The following is a 21,794-nucleotide window of genomic DNA, read 5'->3' on the forward strand; positions in this document are numbered from 1 at the left end:
ATGCTTGCAGTAGGCGCATCAGCTGACCTGCCGGTCGGCTGACGTCAGGGATGACTCTCGCCGCTCGGATTGGAGGAAATCCGAGGTGGGAGTGGCTGAGAGTCTCCCTCTTACTCATAAGCCTTCACTTGTCATTCGGTCCTCGTCTGCTGTCGTGAATACTTACGTGTTAGCGCTCAGACCTTAGACTAGATCCCAGGTGTTGAAACCAAGGACTTCACACCTAGACTAGGAATTGTTATGTTGTTATTGATTACCTGTGTATGATTCTGACTATAACTCTGACCTTGCTTCCTGTCTAACGTTTCTGTACTTCTGCCTATCTGACCAGTTGCTGAACCTCTGCCTGTTACCCATTATCCCTTTGCCTCACGATTCTGTACTGTTACTTACCTTCTTGTTGCCGAACCTTGCATGTCCGACCACTCTGTCCTCACCAGTGGGCTAGCCTCTGGTGAAGGATTCTTAGTATCGTAATCACCTGCTCCTCAGGTGATCAGTAGTTGCAGTATTGTTTGTACACCTGCTCCTCAGTTGTCCACTAGACTACAGTATAGTCTTAATCACCTGCTCCTCAGGTGATCAGTTGTTGCAGTATTGTTTGTACACCTGCTCCTCAGGTGTCCACTAGACTACAGTATAGTCTGAATCACCCGCTCCTCGAGAGATTCCCTCAGTATCACCAGTTGCTGGGGCTTGTTCTCTGTCACATTGTCTGTGTACTAAGAGTACCTCCCCAGCCCCTCTGGTGAGGTCTCGCCTAATTAATAGGTTACAGTCTGTGTATTATAGTACCTTACTAGTCCCTCTGGTAAGGTCTTGAAAAACTAATAAAGTTACGGTTGCACCAAGCACTACAGTCTTAGCACCCTTTTAGCCATACTAGTATTATTGGTGATTCTGCAGATCACCACATAATCAGACATCTGAGTTGCTACCTTGCCTTTTTTGCCTCTCCAGTTACCAGGTGTAATTATCACTAAAACTGGGCAAATCACTTCTTCTTTAAAGGACAACTGAAGTGAAGAGAATATGGAGGCTGCCATATTTATTTATTTTTAAACAATACTAGGTACCTGGCAGCCCTGCTGGTGTATTTGGCTGCATTAGTGTTTGAATAAAACTAGAAACAAGCATGGAGCTAATCTTGTCAGATCTGACAATAATGCCAGAAACTCTTGATTTGCTGCATGCTTGTTCAGGGTCTATGGCTACAAGTATTAGAGGCAGAAGATCAGCAGGATAGCCAGGTAACTGGTATTGCCTATAAGAATAAATATGTCAGCCTCCATATCCCTCTCACTTCAGTTGTCCTTTAACTACTAGCGAACTGCTCCGCGACAATTGTGGTGAATATGGCGGCAGCCCCAGGACTACTCAACACTAATTGGCGCAAAGTCCTGGGGTGGGGTTTTGCAGGAGATAGTTCCAGTGTTGTCAACCCCTTTCCTCACCTTAGGGCTCCCCCTTCCTTCGCTCCCCCCTTCAGGTACACTTAAACTTCAGATCCCTCTCATACGTCCTTTACTGCCCACAACTCCATTCTGAGCACAAGTGATAATCTGCATAGAGTGCAGTGATGTAATCAGCCTGGACAGGCTGTGTGGCAGTTAATGGAAAGTTTGCATTTTAGGGAACCATTGCCACACAGCCTGTACAGACTGATCACATCACTGGGCTCTAGGCAGAACATGAAAAGTCCTGCACAGTGCCCATTCATGTAGCACATGACCAGGGCAGACATCCGATGCTTCCTGCACTCCTCTCCAGCAGCCCCTGGAGCACAATAAACAGTTTATCTTTTTTTTTTATCAGCGTCTCCTCACCACTCCTCCTCTCTGATGTCCGTCTCCCTGCTCAATGGCTCCTGGAGGCTGCTTGCTACCCTCTCCAGCCAGCACCACTGTCAGAGAACTTGGAGACTGACACACATAGTCAGTCGTTCGAGTGAGCCGCTCTGCGCACACATTCCCGGGCTTCTGGACTGAGTGACAGAGGCAGGGGGTGGAGTCGGCAGGGGAATAAAGGGGAGGGATGTGTGGGACAGAAATGCCTGCTACTGGCTGCCACAGCGAGCCGAGGGGCGGAAGTAAATATCTGCAACAACCCGCCCCCAGCAAGTGCAGGAATGTAATGTAATTTTTACGGACACAGCAAGTACTTACGGAAATCATGGGCACTTAAATTTAACTGTTTATTTACGGACAATCCGTAAATTTACTGACGGTTGGCAACACTGGATAGCGCTCTACTCTGTCATCAGTCTCCCAGCGGCGATCGCCGCTAGGAGGCGGTTAGATGGCGAGACTGCCGTCTATTTACATTGTACAGCGCTACGATCTATGGCAACGCTGTACTGGGAACATCGGTGTGACACGGCTGTCCCCTTGGGAAGCACAGAAGGGATCGGCTGTCATAGGCTAATGCCTACGACAGCCGATCGCTGTGATTGGTTGGTGGGGGAGGGAAAAAAATAAAAAAGGGAACATTTATTTAAAAATAAATGACAAAAAAAAAAACATGCCAGCAAGGATAAGAGCCCACCAACAGAAAGCTCTGTTGGTGGGCATAAAAGAGGGGGGGTCACTTGTGTGCTAGGTCGTATGGCCCTGCAGTGAGGTCTTAAAGCTGCAGTGGCCTAAATTGTAAAAAATAGCCTAGTCACTAGGGGGGCAGGGGGGGGGGTGTAAGCCTACAGTCCTCAATTGGTTAAGGAATACACAGACAGCTCATCATGACCCAGAACCACTTGGAAGGGCTGGAAAAGACCAAAGAGCCCTTTATCAAAAGTGTGAGTGTGTGTGTGTGTGTGTGTGTGTGTGTGTGTGTGTGTGTGTGTGTGTGTGTGTACAGCCATACTTACGGCAGAATGTTGAGTTTCTCCAGGGCAGAACTACAGCTCCAGCAGCCTGACAAGCATCTGCATATGCCTGCACGTGATTGCACAGAATGTTAGGGTCTAAATGGAGCTCACACATGTCATGGAAACAGTTCACATAGTACTCTCGAGGATCCACTATGAGATAGCAATATTGGAATACACCATGGAAGGGTGTCATCATGCCACAAGAAGCCTCACTTCGAATCACGTCTATTTCTTCTAGCGTGCAGAGTGGCTGAATTGAAATGGCTGGTAAACAACTGAAACAACAAATGTGTTATCTTAAATGTATTAATCCATTACGAATGCAAACATATGAGACATATTAATAATAGTCTAAGTATTCAGACAAACTGTTGCTTTAGGATTACCAAAAAAAGTTTCTCAGATTTGCATGTAATAAATGCTCTTGTGAGCCGTATAGACATGGAGATCAATGGAGAGCACAAGTGAATTAGCAAACATGGGGGTTGATTCTCAAAGCTTAAAGAGACTCTGTAACAAATTTTTCAGCCTTAGTTCTTCTATCCTATAAGTTCCTATGCCTGTTCTAATCTGCTCTGGCTTACTTCAGTCTTTCCTAACTGCACTGTCTCTGTAATAAATCAATGTATCTTTCCTCTGTCCTGTTTGTCGGGCTAAGGCTTGATTGTGTGGAATGTGCAGGGCTGCTTGTGATTGGTAGAAGCGATACACACCCTCTGCAGGCGCCCTGCACACTCTGAATGACTCACACACTATGCTTAGCTGAGCCTATTAGAAGCTGGTTAGTTTGTTTGTAAACACTGCCTAAAACTGTTAATTACAAGCCAGGATTGCAGCAGAGAGTGGCAGAAACAGCACAGAGGGGCACAGGAGAAAATAATGAATAGAATGGTATGCTTTTTATTGTAAGAATATTAGAGTACAGATTCTCTTTAAAGGAATACTACCAACACCCAAGTGTTCTAAAATGACAATGTACAAATAATGTCTAAGTAGCTGTGTAAACATTTTCCTACTTTGATAAATATCAGAGGCAAAAGCTGTAATTTATTGAGGGTAGGATTTAGCTATATTGGGACAAATCAAGTGCAGAAGGGGTGTCTGCTTCAATGCACAGCCAGAGTTGCATATCAGACTACAGAAAGCAAATATCAACCATCTTAAACTCTGAAAGCAAAAACAGTATGAAAAGCTGTGACAATTAGTTACATTTCCTCTACTCTCTTCAGACACTTCAGTCAGAAACACAGGACACAGAAGCTGCAGCTGTTGGGAGCTCTATCTCTCTGTCACACACAGAGTTACACATAGAGTTAACTGATCAAGTGTGAGGGGAATTTCCCCTCTCCTCATGGCTCAGTCTGCAGTTTTGGTGTCAGTAAAGTTGAAAAGTATTTTGATAACAGTAAACAAAGAGGTTGCTACTAAAATGTATACACCAGTACTTAGCAGCACTTCCCAAACAATTCCTGTGTCAATTGAAAAAAATATGTGAATCGATAGTATTCCTTTAAATATTCTTCACTCTGACTGTTAGGAGAGCTAATGCATGAGATAAACTAATAAGGGCCCTTATTCGATTCACTTTTTCTTCTAAGTTTTACCATCTTTTTCTTTTAAGTTTTCCCAGGTGATATTTTCCCACCTTATCAATAAAATGCCTTTGCATTGGGGGGTGGGGGTTCACACTCTGAGCTATACCAGCCCGCATGGTCCATGGTATGGGGGCTCTGGAGGAGAAGGTGGCTAAGCCTCCCCCTCTCCCCAGAGCCCTTGTCCAATTCATGAACAAGGGGCTCTTCCCCACCTCCGGTGCCCCAGAAAGAGGTGGGGCTGATGACGCCTTGGGCGGTCATGGTGGCATCTGGGAGTCCTCTTTAAAGGGAACTTAAACTGAGAGGGATACGGATGTTTCCTTTTAAAATATACCAGTTTCCTGGCGGTCTTGCTGATCTCTTTGGCTGCAGTAGTGTCTGAATCACAGACCTGAAACAAGCAAGCAGCTAATCCAAAGAACAAAGGTGTAAAACCAGCGCTTGCTGTGGCTTAGTATGGCCCTTTGGGTGAGTGCTATGCCCACAGTGCTGCTCCCTCCACTGGGTGGTGCCAGAGATCTAGCAAATGGACAACAAGAGAACAAGGGTGCCCTACTATAGTGCATTAACACTTTATTCACCAGTATCACGCTAAAACAATTGCACTTACAATGAGTGTGCAGGTATCACACATGTAGGGGGCCGCCAGCGACTATCACCCACTTCCTGAGCCTGGCCAGGGCTTCAAGGATCCATATGCGATGGTAAGCAAGTGGACTAGTGCAATTGTTTTAGCGTGATACTGGTGAATAAAGTGTTAATGCACTATAGGAGCGCACCCTTGTTCTCTTGTTGTCCAAGCAGCTAATCCAGTCTGACTTCAGTCAGAGCACCTGATCTGCATGCTTGTTCAGGGGCTGTGGCTGAAAGCATTAGAGCATTAGAGAGACAGGATCAGCAGGAGAGTCAGGTAACTGGTATTATTTTAAAATGAAAACTCCATATCCTTCTCAGTTTAGGTTCCCTTTAAGAAGAGGACCTCAGATGTCAGCCCCATCCCCCTCTGATATCAGGGTGCTGTGGGTCCTGCAGGGTGACAGCGTGGGTGACGCTATAGGTGCACTCTGAGCACAAAAAAATTGGTCCAAAAAATAGCTAAAGTTGCCAGAGATACTTATACAACCATATTTCGGTTGTATAGCGGTCCCTGGCCAAAGCGTTACTTCCCCGGGGTTTACAGGGGTTCCATACGCACTGCGTATAGACCCCCTGAAAACCCCATCATGAAATGCAACGCTCTTTCTTTTGATATATGTAAATGTACACTACTATTTGGTTGATACATTATCTGTCATTCACTGCATTTAAATATATATTCTTTTCCTTTCCGAACTTTAAAATGTAAGATTTAAACTTTAAGATTTTCTCCAAAACTATAAGGTATTTTTGAAAAACAAATTCCCTCTTGTTCCTACTGTCCTCCTTCTACCACATACGGTAGCTTTGCTATTAACCGCTAAAGTCGGTGGCCATTGACTTTAATGTTAAATGTGAACGCAAATTTTTGACAAAAAAATTCACATTCAATGCAAACTGGGGACAACCCAAGTTCTCTGGGAACTGTCTGCTGGCAAACTGTTTAGCCATCTCTATCCAGGTGACACAAAAGGATGGTGGACAATGACCCTACAGAAATGAGAGCAGGACCATTTCACCTAGTAATGGCATGGTGGTAGTTACCGATAGAGAACAATCTCTGACAAAACCTTAGCCAATCAAGTCCACAATGTCATCTATCTTGCCTATTTCTGAAATGGGTAACCTAGATACAATTTTCATATAACTGTTATTGTATTTATTATAAAATACAAACTGATTTTTTCACAACATGTCACAACTTCCTTACTAAGTAAAACTATTACTAAGGGTTTGTTCACACTATTAACGTTTTGAGATTATTTTTAGTGGTAATGTTTTTAAAAAGCGCTTTAAAAGCGCTAGTGCAATGAATTTCAATGTGAGTGTTCTCACATTAATGATGAGCTTTCTTTCCAAACGCAGGTCCTGCACTATTTTCAGAGCATTTGCGCTTCAATGGAAGGTATAGGAAGCTCTTTAAGAAGTGCTTTGATAAGCGATTTTATGAGTACTTTTCATTACAAAGTACATTAAAGATATTTAGTTCCAGGTCAAAGCGTTCACTTCCTGATTGTCTGCAGAAAAAAAAAGAGCTAATTGCCAAACAAAAGCACTCACAAAAGCGATCAGCTATTGCGATTTATAATGTGAACAAAGCCTAACACATTATTACTTGTTATTTCTTTGTTTTTATTTTACAGTTTATGTTTTCCCTTTAAAAACATCGAACTGCCATACCTTGTTTTATTGGCCACTTGCCAGCTGTTGCCATAGCTTGTTGAATCAGTCTCAGTTTCTCCATCTGGATTAAGGTCATCATCTCTAATATTTCCATTAAAGTTTGCACATATTCCACATACTTTGTTTTGATAGATGTTGGAAAGAGTCACTTCAACTCTGTGATCTCCATCATATTTGACTCGTAGACCAAAGGCAACTTTTACATCTACATACTGACCACTGAGTCCGATAAACACATCTGGAGATAAGCTTGCCGGGAGGTGCAGGACCAGATCATCCACCTACGATGTTATAAAAAAAAAGGAGAAATGACTCACTCAGTGAGTGAATGCATTTACATTATATATTATTATTATTATTATGAATAATGATTTATAAAGAACCAACATAGTCTGTGGGCTGTACAAAGTAAGAACAAAGATGGGCTACATAATAATACAGACAGGGGTGGACATCAATATACAAAATACTGAATTACAGTGCCAAAAGAAAAGTAACATGTTGAATAAAATGTGTAGCGAATTCCAAGACACAAAAGCGTGAGAGAGCCCTGCCCTTGTGAGCTTACAATCTAAAGCTTTTATGTGTGTGTATATACATATATATATATATATATATATATATATATATATATATACATACATACATACATACATACATACATACATACATACATACATGCACACGCACACACACACACATATATATATATACATACATACATACATACATACATACATACATACATACATACATACATGCACACACACACATATATATATATATATATACATATATATATATATATATATATATATACATATATATATATATATATATATATATATATATATATATATATATATATATATATATACGATAAAGCAAATGTTTACTGTATTCGAACATTCAACCAAAATTTGAAGTAAAGTTATTTCAAAATATTTAAGATAACAAGAACCTCTTTAAAACTTACTGTTTACCTGTTTTCTCTTTTGTGTTAATTTGCCTGCACCCATCAGAGGGTATTGATGCCTAATGTTAATGCACAGATCATATTGCTTTTCCATAGTGATGCTCTCTATATGGATACTAGGAAACTCAACGAGACCAGAGCTCAACTGAAAATCATTTTATTCAATAATAGGCAGTGACATATTGACAGATAGGTACAATGTTTCAGGTCCATCGCCCTTCCTCAGGTGGCATCTGAGCAATGATCTTCTAAAGTAGAAGTTAGACATTTTTCTTATTGTAATTTTCCTATTGTATTTTTTCAGCCAGTTGACATAATTCCTTCCTAGTGGGTTTTTAGCTAGACACTACCATTATTATTATTAGATTATGTAATAGGACCTATAGAGTGGGGTCTAATTATCCAAAGTAACCTTGTACTTATTAGGTACCTAGAAAGAAATCCAGCATGTCTGTATTTGGGGTTTTTTTGTACCTGAAGATTACAACCCTTATTTGCTAGAACTATCAGTAAGGAGTGTAGAATTATCCTCAATGTACTACTGAAGTTTGAATACTCATTAAGAAACATAAAAACAGCTATGGCTGTCCCTAAAATTGTGCGACTGTAGAAGGGGTTGTGAGCAAAACCGTTTTAGCTTCCTGTGTTTATGCCAGTATATTCACTGCAGCTGAGACGTCATTATTCTCTGAGCAATATGAATTTAAGTCTGTAGTTTAAAGCGAGCACTAGTTTAGAGTGCACTAGAACATGCATGACACATGCTTACTTCAAAAAGGTTTAGGAGTCAATTTGAAAACACCATTCTTATTAACCCTTTCTGGACCAGCACCCTCTGCCCCCTTAAGGACCAGAGGGTGCTGGTCCAGCAAACCGCCGCTTCCCGACGAATCGCCGCAAGTTACCGTCGCTCCCGCCGGACACGCCGCTCTGTCCCCGCCACAGGGCTGCTCTCTCTGCCGTCGCTATGACGGCAGAGTGCTGTGCGCCGGTCAGGAGCCGCTTTCATTGGCTCCTGACCCTGTCACTCCATGTAAGCCAATGGGAACGGCTTACATGAATGACAGGGCCAGGAGCCAATGAAAATGGCTCCTGCCCAGCTCACAGAACTCTGCCGTCATAGAGGCGGCAGGGCAGCACATTGCGGCGGGGGCAGAGCGGACCGAGCGACGGGGACGTGCGGGGGCGCGCGGTCAATGGGACGTAGAGTTTACGTCCGGTCAGGACCGCAGCTCCCCCCTGCCCGCCGTAGATTCATACTCGCTCGGTCCGCAGGTAGTTAAAGAGTTCCAAGGTTGTAAAATAGAAAACATAATGGAAACCTGTGCTCTAGTAAGGCAAGAATCAGTGGATGTCAGGGTTAATAATTCACCTGTTTGCTCGTAAATCATTTTACATCGGAGATACGAGACTACTGCAACACTATTGGCTATTTCTCAATTAACTTTTCTACTACTTTTCCTCGCAGGAGATATTTTCAAACCTTATCAAAAAAATACAGTTCAAGCCAACAGAAAAAAAGTGAAAATACTCAAAATGAGCTTAGTATCACTTTTTTACCTACTTTTTACTACCGTTCAATGGCTAGGGACTGAAAAGTTAGGTTGTAGTTAACATAAAAAAATTATCTCCTGGGACAGTAGTTAATTAAGTCAGGGTCTATATCTCAATTTGGGGTTGATTCATCAAACATTGCTTATACTGAGGTGCACACATAATACACGGCAATATTATCTTCACTTCTGCATGCAGCACAGAGAGTTACGCAAGTAGCGTGACCATAACGTGTTGATGTAGCAACAGTTGCACTACTCTAGTACTGCGAGTTGTGCTACTTGCGTAACCCATGGAGCTGCATGCGGAAGTGGAGGTAATATTGCTGTGCACTATGTTTGATGAATCAACCCCATTGGCACTAAAAACCTTACATTTCCTCCCTGATGCAGACCGACCTGTATGTCAGCAGATAAAGCTCTTATTATCTATGACTATTTTTCTCTAAGTGTACTTTGGAAGGTACACCTGTTTATATCCATGTGTGATATTATCATATTAAAAATATTCTCATAGTCACACCTGATACAGTTTCCCACACTTTTGCCTTTAATGTCTCATTACTGATTTCCAACTACTACAGCAATGGATGAGGTGGGTAAGTAACTTACCTTCACAACCTTTTGTTTTTGCAGGCTAATTTTGTAGCTGTGAACATACACTGTGACTTCCTTGACGTATGACACACGTGTGTCATCTCCTCTGTATTCATGTTCTACTTCCACATTAAAAAATGGCAAGCCACTGTCAGCGTCACAAAGTTTTGAAAGTGTGTAAGTGCAGTTCCCCATGAATGTATGAGGCTTGCCATCAAATGTGAAATAATGAGGATCACCATATCCACTGCATGTTCCTCCTGCAAAAAAAGCAAGTACATGAAACTTTAAAGTGTACCTGAATTGACATATAACACGAGGAGATACACATATTGTATGTACATAAAGTACTAGTCCAACCAAGAAATAGTCTAAGGTCCCTTTCTCGTTGCCTGCATTGCAAGTGTTTGAAAATTAGTGCTTATTATACAAATGATGCTGTTGTAGCTCGTAGAATAAACTCTAATGTGGTAAAAAGGAAACAGGAGGCAAAACTCTTCTATTTTTCTGGGGAAAAAACACAGCTGATTACATTTATGTACTGAAAAGTTCAAATGGTTTGGTTGTTTTTAAGCTGAAATAAGCATATTTTACATCAGACTGTCATAGCTGCTGTTTAGAATGCAGTCTTAAAATGTAGTTGTTAAACTGGATGAAAATATAAGACTTTAAATTAAGTCACTTATGTGTGTAACATTAGTACTACACATACAATTTATTTCCTCATAAGTTTATTTCCAGTTCAATTTTTTCTAAAGGGAGTTCAGTCAACTCAACTCATATATATAGGGCCTCAGGTGTGGTCCCTGACCTTACTACAGAGGCTGGATAGTGTTCTAATTAACAGCACCACCCCTGATCAGGGTTCGAATATTGGCAGTACCTAATAAATTAGTAAGGGCCAGTTCACACTAGTTTTAAAAACGTATCCGTGTCCCCATTTTGGGGCCTGGATCAAAAACAGGGACACAGATACCAATGTTAAAAATAGCAACCGTCTTCACTTACTTCTGAAGCAGATCCATGGGCGATCCGTGGGATCCAGATACAAAAACTGAATGAAGGGTCCTGACTTGTCAGGACTTCATGGACCCAGATCGATCCCTGATACATGGAGGGATAGGGCAAGGTAATGCAAAAACAGATCTCCCTCTACACAGAGAGCTTTGAACACAAAATGGAGGGAGATCGCATTGCCTACTGCCTGCTCCTTCACCTTATAGGTGTCCCCCCAGGTAGTCTGAGGGGGTAGAAACCAGGACAGGGGGCTGCGGACACAGTGGTGGGGAGGGGGGTCTAGTGGGTGGCATTGCAGGAAGTCATGCAATGAGCAGAGGAGGTAATTGCTTCCCCTGCTCACTTATTTTCTCCCCTCCCTGCTGCTGTGCCTGCAGCCCCCTGGCTTCTACCCCCTTAGCCATCCTTTGTTGGAGGGGGAGAAAACAAACCAAAAAAACAAAAAAAAAACAAGTGCAAACGGATCAAAAACGTATGCTGTAAAAGGGCAGAATGGATCCGTTTGCATTCCGGTTTCTGAAAACAGGAGCCTGGACTGTAGATTGCGTTCTGCAACTGGGTCTAGTGTGGACCGCCCCTAAGCTAGTTCCTACTAAGTAAGAAATCCTTAGGGCAATACTTCTTAACACTGCAGTGTGGCATATGAAGTGCGCCCTTAGTGGCAGCAGGTCTAAAGTGCTTTGGGTCCAACAGGAGAAAAGCGGCATACTTTTTTTAGCATTATTATTAACAATATAATTTCAAATGAATTAAGTTTGCCCAAAAGTGCAGAGCATTGAATTTGAGGAGGTACTTTTTTATAAGGCATTGTTAAGGCTACTGACGTAAAAAAATATAGAGGATTTTTTTATTTTTCTTGTAGGTCATAAAGCAAATAAAAAACATTTTATGATTTTTGTGCTTTTTTTTTCAAAACAATGGCAAATCACAATGAAAATAGTGAAATATATCATACCTGATATATCTGGAGAAGATGATGGATTTGTAGAGATTGGAGAAATTGTTTTTAAGGTAACTGTCGTACTTGGTGTCTCAGTTGATTTTGTTCCTAAAAAAAACATATTTCAAATGATAAATGTCTGTAAGGCCTAGTGCACACCAGAGCGGTTCTGCTGCGGTTTGCGATCCGCTTGCGGGTGCTGATCTGCTAGGGTAATGTATTTCAATGGGCTGGTGCACACCAGAGCGGGAGGCGTTTTGCAGAAACGCATACTCCCGGGCTGCTGCAGATTTTGGATTGCGGATGCGTTTCTGCCTCAATGTTAAGTATAGGAAAAACGCAAACCGCTCTGAAAAACGGCACTTCAGAGCGGTTTGCCAGGCGTTTTTTGTTACAGTAGCTGTTCAGTAACAGCTTTACTGTAACAATACATGAAATCTACTATACCAAAACCGCTACACAAAACCGCAAAACGCTAGCTGAAACGCTGCAGAAAAATAAGAAAAAGCGTTTCAAAATCTGCTAGCATTTTGCAGATCTGCTAGCGGTTTTTGGTGTGCACCAGGCCTTAGAGAATATAATGCAGTCTAAGGAAGGCTTTAGGTATCATGGTTTACCAGTAGATACTAGGCTCTGATACTACAACGTCTCAAGCAATACATTTTTTTTAAGCTTGGAGTGTAGGTTTGGGCATATATGACCACGGTGAGCATGGTAACTTCATAAGCAAGGTAACTGTGACACATTTCTATACGTTTTACCATAAAGTATTAAAGAATACATAAGTCAGTGTTTCTCAAAACTGTCTTCGTGACTCCCCAATGGTGCATGTATTTCAGGCAACCTCCCCTATTTACAGGTGGAAAATAAAATACATATATCCAGGCACATCGCATCTAGTTAGGACATTAAATAAGTTAAGGAAAGGGAGGTGCTGAAGGGGGTGTGGCTAGAAAACAGCAAAAATCTATTAACCCTTCGCACTCTCACATGCAAATGTTCAAACAAATGCATTCACAGATTCACTCATCCAGGCACAACTGTTATCTTATGCATTCTTATGCTTATTCACCTATACTGCGCAGAAGTACCCAGGTAAACATAGGTGTCCTAATGCTGGCCCTGTAACATGCATGGTGCAGACATGCAAACACATTCATTGCATCAAACCCATCAATGGATTAGGAGCACACATCCTGACGTCCTCTCCTGGGACAGATAGTGCATCTTACCAATCGCACAAGGGAGCTAACATAATGTATCCATGTGCACCATGCGCATACACCAGCATAAGCTGTCTGCATTCTGGTATATGCGCATGGTGCACATGGATACATTACGTTAGCTCCCTTGTGCGATTGGTAAGATGCACTATCTGTCCCAGGAGAGGACGTCAGGATGTGTGCTCCTAATCCATTGATAGGTTTGATGCAATGAATGTGTTTGCATGTCTGCACTATGCATGTTACAGGGCCAGAGTTAGGACACCTATGTTTACCTGGGTACTTCTGCGCAGTATAGGTGACTAAGCATAAGAATGCATTCTTCTGTGAACCAAAACCCCGGCTTTTAACTTAGCTGTAGGGATAACAGTTGTGCCTGGATGAGTGAATCTGTGAATGCATTTGTTTGAACATTTGCATGTGAGAGTGCGAAGGGTTAATAGATTTTTGCTATTTACAGGTGGGGTAATTAATGTCTCAGCTACATGGATTCCACCTAGCTGAGACACTAATTACCCCACCTGTGCATAGGTGAGGCTGCCTGCAAAACATGCACCATTGGGGAGCCACGAGGACAGGCTTGAGAAACACTGACATACGCTATGTTATGGTACTATAGTGGTCCCAATGCATAGTAACAATAAGAATATGTAACTAAAGCCATACCACATGCTCCATGTCTCACTCCGATGTTATCAATAGCTGTATCTCCATATTCTGTCAGCCCTCGAATAGCTTCAAAAGAGACCTGTCATTCAAAAGATGTAGAAGAAGGTGATGTCAAACTTAAATGTGGAACTTATTTTCTACAAACAGTATGTGCTGTATGTTGCACACATTCTTACATCCAAACTACTCTTATACTGGTATTTTATGTTAAGAAAAAAAGTTGGATTGTTTTTATTTGTGTTTTGTATGGACACTAGAGAATCTGGCCCAAATATTGTGCTGATACTAAGAGTATCAGTAATATTATATAAACGATATTACACTAGCGCCTATACAATTTTTACCCAGTAGCCTACTCGTGGCTGTACTTACCGGTAGCTGAAAGTTGACTTTGTAGAAGTCAAACCCTAAACTCTAATCTAACCTCCACTTACCCTATCGTCTAACACCAACTCATCTACTGCTGCGCCTAGAAATAACCTTCTTACATGCTATGTCTAACACTAACCTTGCTACTGCTATGCCTAACATGAACCCTTTTATTACTACGCCTATCGCTTACCTTCCTACCACAATGCTTAACACTAACCTTCCTTACAATATGCCTAATTCTAACTTTCCTACTGCTACACCTAACACTAACCTTTCTACAACTACACAATTTGGGTAAAGAGGTGCCCCAGTGTGAATAAAATTGGATTAAAAACAAGATATATAAAAAAAATGAGATGGCTTACCTCAATGACGAGATTTTTGTATAGAGAAAGAAATATTTATTTAGCCCAGGCAATGTGTTTCACAGGTCTAAGGCCGCTTCCTCGGGCCAATAACAGGCCAGTAACAATTGCAAATAGCCGATCAGCAAAGGGAGCCTCTCTTTCTACTACTACTATGCCTAACACCCACCTTCCTACCACTACACCTAACACTAACCTTTATTATGCTGTTGCTGGTGCTTATGTGTTCAGCTACAGTGGTCATTCAGCTATAGAAGCCAATTTAGTCAGTTGGAGAACATAGTCTACAATAGATTGGGGAAATGGAAGTAGAGAAAGATGGGTAGGCAAGTTTGGTTAAGTGGTTTTTGTGGGCTAGTGGTGCGAGTGGTGGTTTTAGTGGGATGACAAGGAGAATTCCAGCAAGGGAGGCACATCCTAGAATCCTTGGAGCATATGAAGGGTATTGGAGCAATAGGTCATTGAAGGAGACGAGAAAGTAGTTAGGGTGTACGTATGGAGAACATCCAAAGTATATGTGAGACAAGAGCAGTGGAGTGATTAAAAAGCAAAGCACAGCTTGATTCTCACTAAGCTGAAGGAAGTGTTGATATTTCTGAGAGGAAAAGCAGATGAAGAGCAGTGACAAGGATAGATGTCTAACTGCAAGTAAAACTAGTGATACTGAATAAGAGGATGTTGCCGTAGTTGAAGAGATATGAAGTATTATTTACAAAGGCTTCATAAAGGTACATGCATAAAAAAATACGTATTTACAAATTTACTAGGCGAAAATCAGCCACGTGTATGCATGTTGCACAGCCGGTAATAGCTACAGTATATGAGAGTCATTGTAACTGCTCTTAGCTGAATCTCCAAATGGTACAATTGTGCACCAGAGAAAATCTTGGTTCATCTGAAGTAAATTGCTAGCCAAAGTCAGGGACAGAAATGATGGAAGTTGAGTTTTGGTTAAAGAGAACCCGAGGTGTGTTTAAAGAATGTTATCTGCATACAGAGGCTGGATCTGCCTATACAGCCCAGCCTCTGTTGCTATCCCAAACCCCACTAAGGTCCCCCTGCACTCTGAAATCCCTCATAAATCACAGCCGTGCTGTGAGGTTGTGTTTACATCTGTAGTGTCAGTCTCAGCTGCTCCCCCGCCTCCTGCATAGCTCCGGTCCCTGCCCCCGTCCCTTCCCTCCAATCAGCAGGGAGGGAAGGGATGCAGGCGGGGACTGGAGTTCTGCAGGAGGCGGGAAGAGCAGCAGACTGACACTATAGAGATAAACACAGCCAGCTCTGACAAGCTGTTTGTCAGCAGCGTGGCTGTGATTTATGAGGGATTGCAGAGTGCAGGGGGACCTTAGGGGGGTTTGGGATAGCAACAGAGGCTGGGCTGTATAGGCAGATTCAGCCTCTGTATGCAGATAATATTCTTCAAACCCACCTCGGGTTCTCTTTAAGGCTAAGAGAATACCAAGAAGGTTGAGGTTACACAAGTATTAAAGAGAATCTGTATTGTTAAAATAGCACAAAAGTAAACATACCAGTGTGTTAGTGGACATCTCCTATTCCCCTCTGTCACAATTTCGCCGCTCCCCGCCGCATTAAAAGTAGTCAAAAACAGTTTTAAAAAGTTTGTTTATAAACAAACAAAATGGCCACCAAAACAGGAAGTAGGTTGATGTACAGTATGTCCACACCTAGAAAATACATCCATACACAAGCAGGCTGTATACAGCCTTCCTTTTGAATCTCAAGAGATCACTTGTGTATTTACCTTCTGTCCCCCTGCAGCTCTCATCCACTGAATACTAGTGACAGGCTGCAGACAGCACTGCCTGTATCTGTAATTCCTCAGTATGTGTCAGCCAGCTCCTTTCACTCCTTGTGTCAGCCAGCTCTTCTGTCACTGATAAGAGAGCAGAGAAGCTGCTGGCTTATGTAAATAACACACACACTGCAGTGTGCATAGAGGGGCCTGGAGAGGGGTGTGCATAACAGATCAGCACGAAAGAGTTGGCAGCCTTCCAGACACAGGGTGACAATGTAGAATCAGTTGGGCAACAGATGGAAGGTTTACATTGGGAGGTGTGGGAGTTTTGGACATTAAAAGGTTTTTGCTTATTTTTTGCAAGTGTGAGGTTATAGTTCGACCTCAGTAAGGTGGTTTTTGCCAGGAATAACGGTTTTTAAGGTTATTCATTGGAAAGGAGATTAAGGTTAGACATCAAGAAGCAGGATTTTGTTAGGGTGGGGACTGAGGCTAGGAAAACAACAGGTGGATGGGCAAATGTTGAGACTTCTGACAAAACCATTGTTATAATCCCAAAACATAAATCATAAACTGTACTGCTGATAAGTGTTGGTAGAGCTCCAACCACTTGTGCAGAATCAATATATATGTACCCTATTACTCAGCTGCCATACTCATCCTTTGTCTTTACCAGTGCTATCTAGTGAGTCACTGACTTGGAAAAAGCATACAATATAGGACTATGGTTGGTCGTGTTTTCGTACAAGCTCACAATGTAGTGGAGATGTAAAATCATACTACTGTTATGACAGGTTGACTTTAATTACTGTTCATATTTTTCACTTTGTAGAGCAGTAATCACTACTACACAAAGTAAAAGAAAAATTACTTACCTGAATATTCTTCGCTCTTGATGACGGAAATGTAACTGAGCCATAAAGCCAGTCCAGGCCTTGTTGTCCCGTCCTTTGCCAAACTTCATATGTGTCTGTGTCATCTTTTACGACTACCTTTAGCTGGTTTTCTACCTCTGAGCCATGCATGTGATACCAGAAATCTATACACACATCACCATGGATAGCCAGCATTGGGCTGTTCAGCTTAATTTTGTCTCCTGGGACTAGGTTAGTTGCTTCCTGATAAAGGTAATAATCAACTGGAAGAGAGAGATTAAAAAGTTGTGTTTTGGAATAAGTAACTAAATCACTGTGTATCAATCTCTTTATTAAAAAAATAGAGAGAAAAGTGACAAGCCCTCTGAAAGTAAGCAGAACCTTGGTTTCAGAACAGTTAGCATTGTTTTCCTCTCCATACATTATATTCTAATAGTAGTAATATTGTTAATACTTTTCTGTGTAATGCGCAGTTTCCCCAGAACTGTGGCAGAAAGTTGCGTGATGTAATCCAGTGCTGGGCCGAAATTACGCATGAGCGTAATTACGCATCGTAATTCAATGTAAAGTTACGCGTAAGCGTTACGCGTAACTTACGGTCTTACGCGTAATTATTTACGCGTAAGACCGTAAGTGGTATCGTAATTACACTGTCTACCGTAATTGCTAGGCATGCGTAATTTTACGAACACTTACGCGTAATTTTACGCGTAATTACTAACGTAAAATCTCCCATTTTCTAAGAGTAGCCAATTAGTCAACATCCTAAGCAACCAATAGTATCTTCTCCCGCCCTTCAGTATAAGCGTACGTTTTGACGCATACGAATATGTACGCAATAACTGTCACATTGACGGCTATTGCGTACATATCTTCCGCATGCGTCCAAAAATACGCATTAATGGTCATTACGGCACTACGCGTAACATCGTAGTGTAAGCGCCTTCATTACGGTATCCTTACGCGTAATTGCGTAAGTTTACGTGTAATTACAGTGATGTACCGTAGATAATTTCCTACGCCGTAACCGTAATTGCGTAATGCGTAATAGCGTAAAATTACGCGTAATGATCCGTAAGCGTAGATTTTTCCATTACGAGCAGCACTGAATCTATATGCCCAGGGGGTATGTAATCTGTATGCCCATCTTCCACAGTAAATTGAAAAAAGTTAAACCGGCAACAGTCATGCAACAACTACAGAACAACTGCTCAGCACCTTCAGCCAGGCAGTCCTCTTCCTCACCAACAACCCGTAGCCAGCCTTTCACTCTACCCATTCACCCTGCCCTTTAAGCCAGCCTTCTTGCCTTCCTCTACAACCAACCACTATACCCAGCCAGCACTTCTCCTCACCCAGTATTCATTACCTTTCACCCACAAAGTATTGTCTCCACACAAGCCTAGTATTGCTTCTCACTCACCTACCACTTTTCCTTACCCACCAGCACCGAGCCAGTGCTTCTATCCACTCAGTCAGCACCTAGCCAGCACTTTACCCACCCAGCACCCTCACACAGCACTACTCCCCACCCAGCACCCTCAACCCGTGCTACTCCCCACCCAGCACCCTCAGCCCGTGCTACTCCCCACCCAGAACTACTCTACACTCACTCAGCACCCTCACTCAGCACTACTCCCCACCCAGCACCCTCAACACGTGCTACTTCCCACCCAGAACTATTCTACACTCACTCAGCACTATTCCCTACCCAGCACCCTCACTAAGCACTACTCCCCACCCAGCACCGTCACCCAGCCCTACTTCCCACCCAGCAACCTCAGCCCACGCTACTCTCCAACCAGCACCCTCACCAAGCACTTCTCTGCCCAGCACCTTCACCCAGCACCACTCATCTTCCAGGGAGCACCCTCCCTATACCTTATCAGGCATATCTAGCCACATCATGCAGCCTGTCTGCCCACCTTTTGGTTCTTTTTGTTAATTTGTACAACTCTGTGTATTTTTCCTTCAGAGCAAGTTTCAGTGTGGCATGAAGAGCAAAGTAAAACAGAAGTGCCACATTGGTGTAGTGCTTACATCATCTAACCTATGTTCACATACATTTTTGTTATGTCCATTACATATTATTAGTGTTCTGATCTTACATCCATCAGGAAAATCCCCATCTGGACCTGTGCCTTCGGTTGGTGTCCTCCCTTTTGCTCTGATCCAGACTCCTTGAACATCATCCCCAAAGCTTTGCTTCCAGTCACAGAAAGGTCTGTTGTTGTCATTAAAGTTACAATAAATTATGTAGTCTAAAAATCAAAAAAATTACAAAAGAATTAGTAAAAGAAGGATGCATACAGTCTACTATTCAGCATATGCTTAATCTATTACGATTACAAACAATAGACAAATGTATTTAATGCACATAAAGCCGATTCTTTGGCAAATATGTAAAGGAATAGATAAAATATAGATTATGAGAATTGCCCTATATGCCATTTCTGTGCAGCCACTACTGTAATTCAGGAACTCCAACAACACAGAAGCACTAGCAGAGGCAGCAGTGAACCTTCATCTTTGTTTTCTCTGCAGTTGAGCAGCACAGAAAGGGCAGGCCCCTCCCCAGCTTTCCAATTGGACGGTGAAGGTCTGTAGTTGAAAGCTAAGATTATTTTTTTTTCTTTTTCTTTTTCCAAGTCAGTCTCACACTGTAGAGCTTCATAGACATGCTGGGGGCCGTCACGTTTAAGAATCAAGCGTGTGTATACAAGTTTTACAAGGTTGCTGAAAGATATGACATGCCATATTTTTAACCGTTTTTCAACCCAGCAGACTCTGGCCCCTTTTTTCCAATTTTAGTGCTGTGATAACTGTGAATTACAATGATCACAGGGTCAGGACCCAATGAAATTGGCTTCCGCCTGGCGCCTCGGAGCTCAGCTGTCATTAGACAGCTGAGTGCCCCAGCAGGGAGAGAGGTGAGAGTGATGGGAGCACGCAGGTGACAGGAGACTAAAATCTACGGCCTAGCAGGAATAGGAGGCTCCAAGTAGGACGCAGATTTCATTCCCTATCTCACCCAACCTGCTGGAAGCTGCTCCATCATGCTTCACGCCGTTGTCCCTCCTCCCTTCCATTTAGCAACATTATGCATCACTCAACTTTAGCCAAGGTCGTGTCTGTATAAGCGAATCCCAATCCCTGTGGGTGACTGTTGTAGTGCATGTACATGCACCTTTAGACTGAGAACAGTGCAATGTAGAGAAACGTAACTAGTTCATAGCAAGCTCTCCAGTCTGGCTGGCAGCTATGCAAGGATTATATGAACCAAAATTAAAGCTGGTAGTTTCTAATGCTGTGTTAAAGAATAACTGAAGCAAGAGGGATATGGAGGCTGCCAAATTTATTTCATAGACCCTGAACAAGCATGCAGCAGGTCTGTTTCTGACATTATTGTAAGATTTGATTGGTCGCATGTTTTTTTTCTGGTGTGATTCAGACAATACTTCATCCAAATAGATCAGCAGGGCTGCCAGGCAACTGATATTGTTAAGAAGGAAATAAATATGGCAGCCTCCATATTCTTCTCACTTCAGTTGTTCTCTAAATCAGGGGTCTCAAACTCAATTTACCTGGGGGCCGCAGGAGGCAAAGTCAGGATGAGGCTGGGCCGCATAAGGGATTTCAGAAAAACACAAAAAAAAGTCAATCAGCAGCAAGGGCCTCCCCCCTTGGATTGATTTTATTTCAAAATCAAATTCACACTGAAGCGAACTATTTTGCCTATTTTACCTTATAGTTCGCTTTAGTGCTCCCATTACAAGTAATCTGCCGTGTCCCCGCCGCAAAACGAGGGCTGCAGAGCCCCCAAATCACCCGGGGGGCAATCCGCCGGCATTTCCTGGAAGGGGCAGAGCTTTCAGCTTCAGCTCTGTCCCTCCTGACGTCAATCGCGGCACATCGCCACCTCTCCCCGCCCCTCTCTGTGAAGGAAGAGTGAGATGGGCGGGCAGAGGCGGCGATGCGCCGCGATTGCCATCAGGAGGGACAGAGCTGAAGCTGAAAGCTCTGCCCCTTCCAGGAAATGCCGGCGGATTGCCCCCAGGGCGATTTGGGGGCTCTGCAGCCCTCGTTTAGTGGCGGGATGCGGCGGATTACTTGGGAGCACTGAAGCTAACTATAAGGAAGCTTTTGCCGGCGCGGGCCACAAAATATTGTATCGAGGGCTGCAAATGGCCCACGGGCCGCGAGTTTGAGACCCCTGATCTAAATGAAATGCATTTAATCATGCTTTTCTGAGCACATTACTGAATAAATTAGTAATTTTTGTTCTAAAGTTTGGTTCTAAATAAGTGTACATTTTATTTTCAAATGTAGGTATGTCCATAAAGATCATATATGTTAAGAAAGTCAGACAACTAACTTCTATCTTAGCTTTAGGGCCCTTTCACACTGGCACGCTGTGTCAATTTACCGCATTGTTACCGCAGAGCAATGAAACCTCATTTGTGTGCAGTTGCAGACCTGCAAGGAACTGGACGTGCAGCTGGTTTTTTATTGCAGCCCATTTAACACATTCCCAACCAATATAAATGTAATGCTGTACATTTATGTGAAAAAAAATACAAGTGGTTCATTGAATCGTAATCAACCAATTTAGTGAAGTGTAAAGTAAAGTTAGGACATGCAAACCAGGTGCTGAATATAACTTAAACAAGT

General features: G+C 42.6%; 1 protein-coding gene across 1 annotated transcript in view; it reads right to left on the reverse strand.

Moving 5' to 3' along the window:
• LOC137504741 (IgGFc-binding protein-like) overlaps window positions 1-19,290 on the reverse strand; it is a 188,240-nt gene extending 168,950 nt beyond the window's left edge. The window contains exons 1-7 of the mRNA XM_068233324.1: window positions 19,232-19,290; window positions 17,124-17,386; window positions 13,753-13,834; window positions 11,879-11,971; window positions 9,922-10,166; window positions 6,778-7,061; window positions 2,864-3,141 (exon numbers count right to left, since the gene is read on the reverse strand). Coding sequence (XP_068089425.1) covers window positions 2,864-3,141; window positions 6,778-7,061; window positions 9,922-10,166; window positions 11,879-11,971; window positions 13,753-13,834; window positions 17,124-17,318 — 1,177 coding nt within the window. The 5' untranslated portion in view covers window positions 17,319-17,386; window positions 19,232-19,290. The remainder of the gene's footprint in view (window positions 1-2,863; window positions 3,142-6,777; window positions 7,062-9,921; window positions 10,167-11,878; window positions 11,972-13,752; window positions 13,835-17,123; window positions 17,387-19,231) is intronic.
• Window positions 19,291-21,794: the final 2,504 nt, after the last annotated feature.

This window comes from Hyperolius riggenbachi, chromosome 4, assembly GCF_040937935.1.
Source record: "Hyperolius riggenbachi isolate aHypRig1 chromosome 4, aHypRig1.pri, whole genome shotgun sequence".
Lineage (NCBI taxonomy): Eukaryota > Metazoa > Chordata > Amphibia > Anura > Hyperoliidae > Hyperolius > Hyperolius riggenbachi.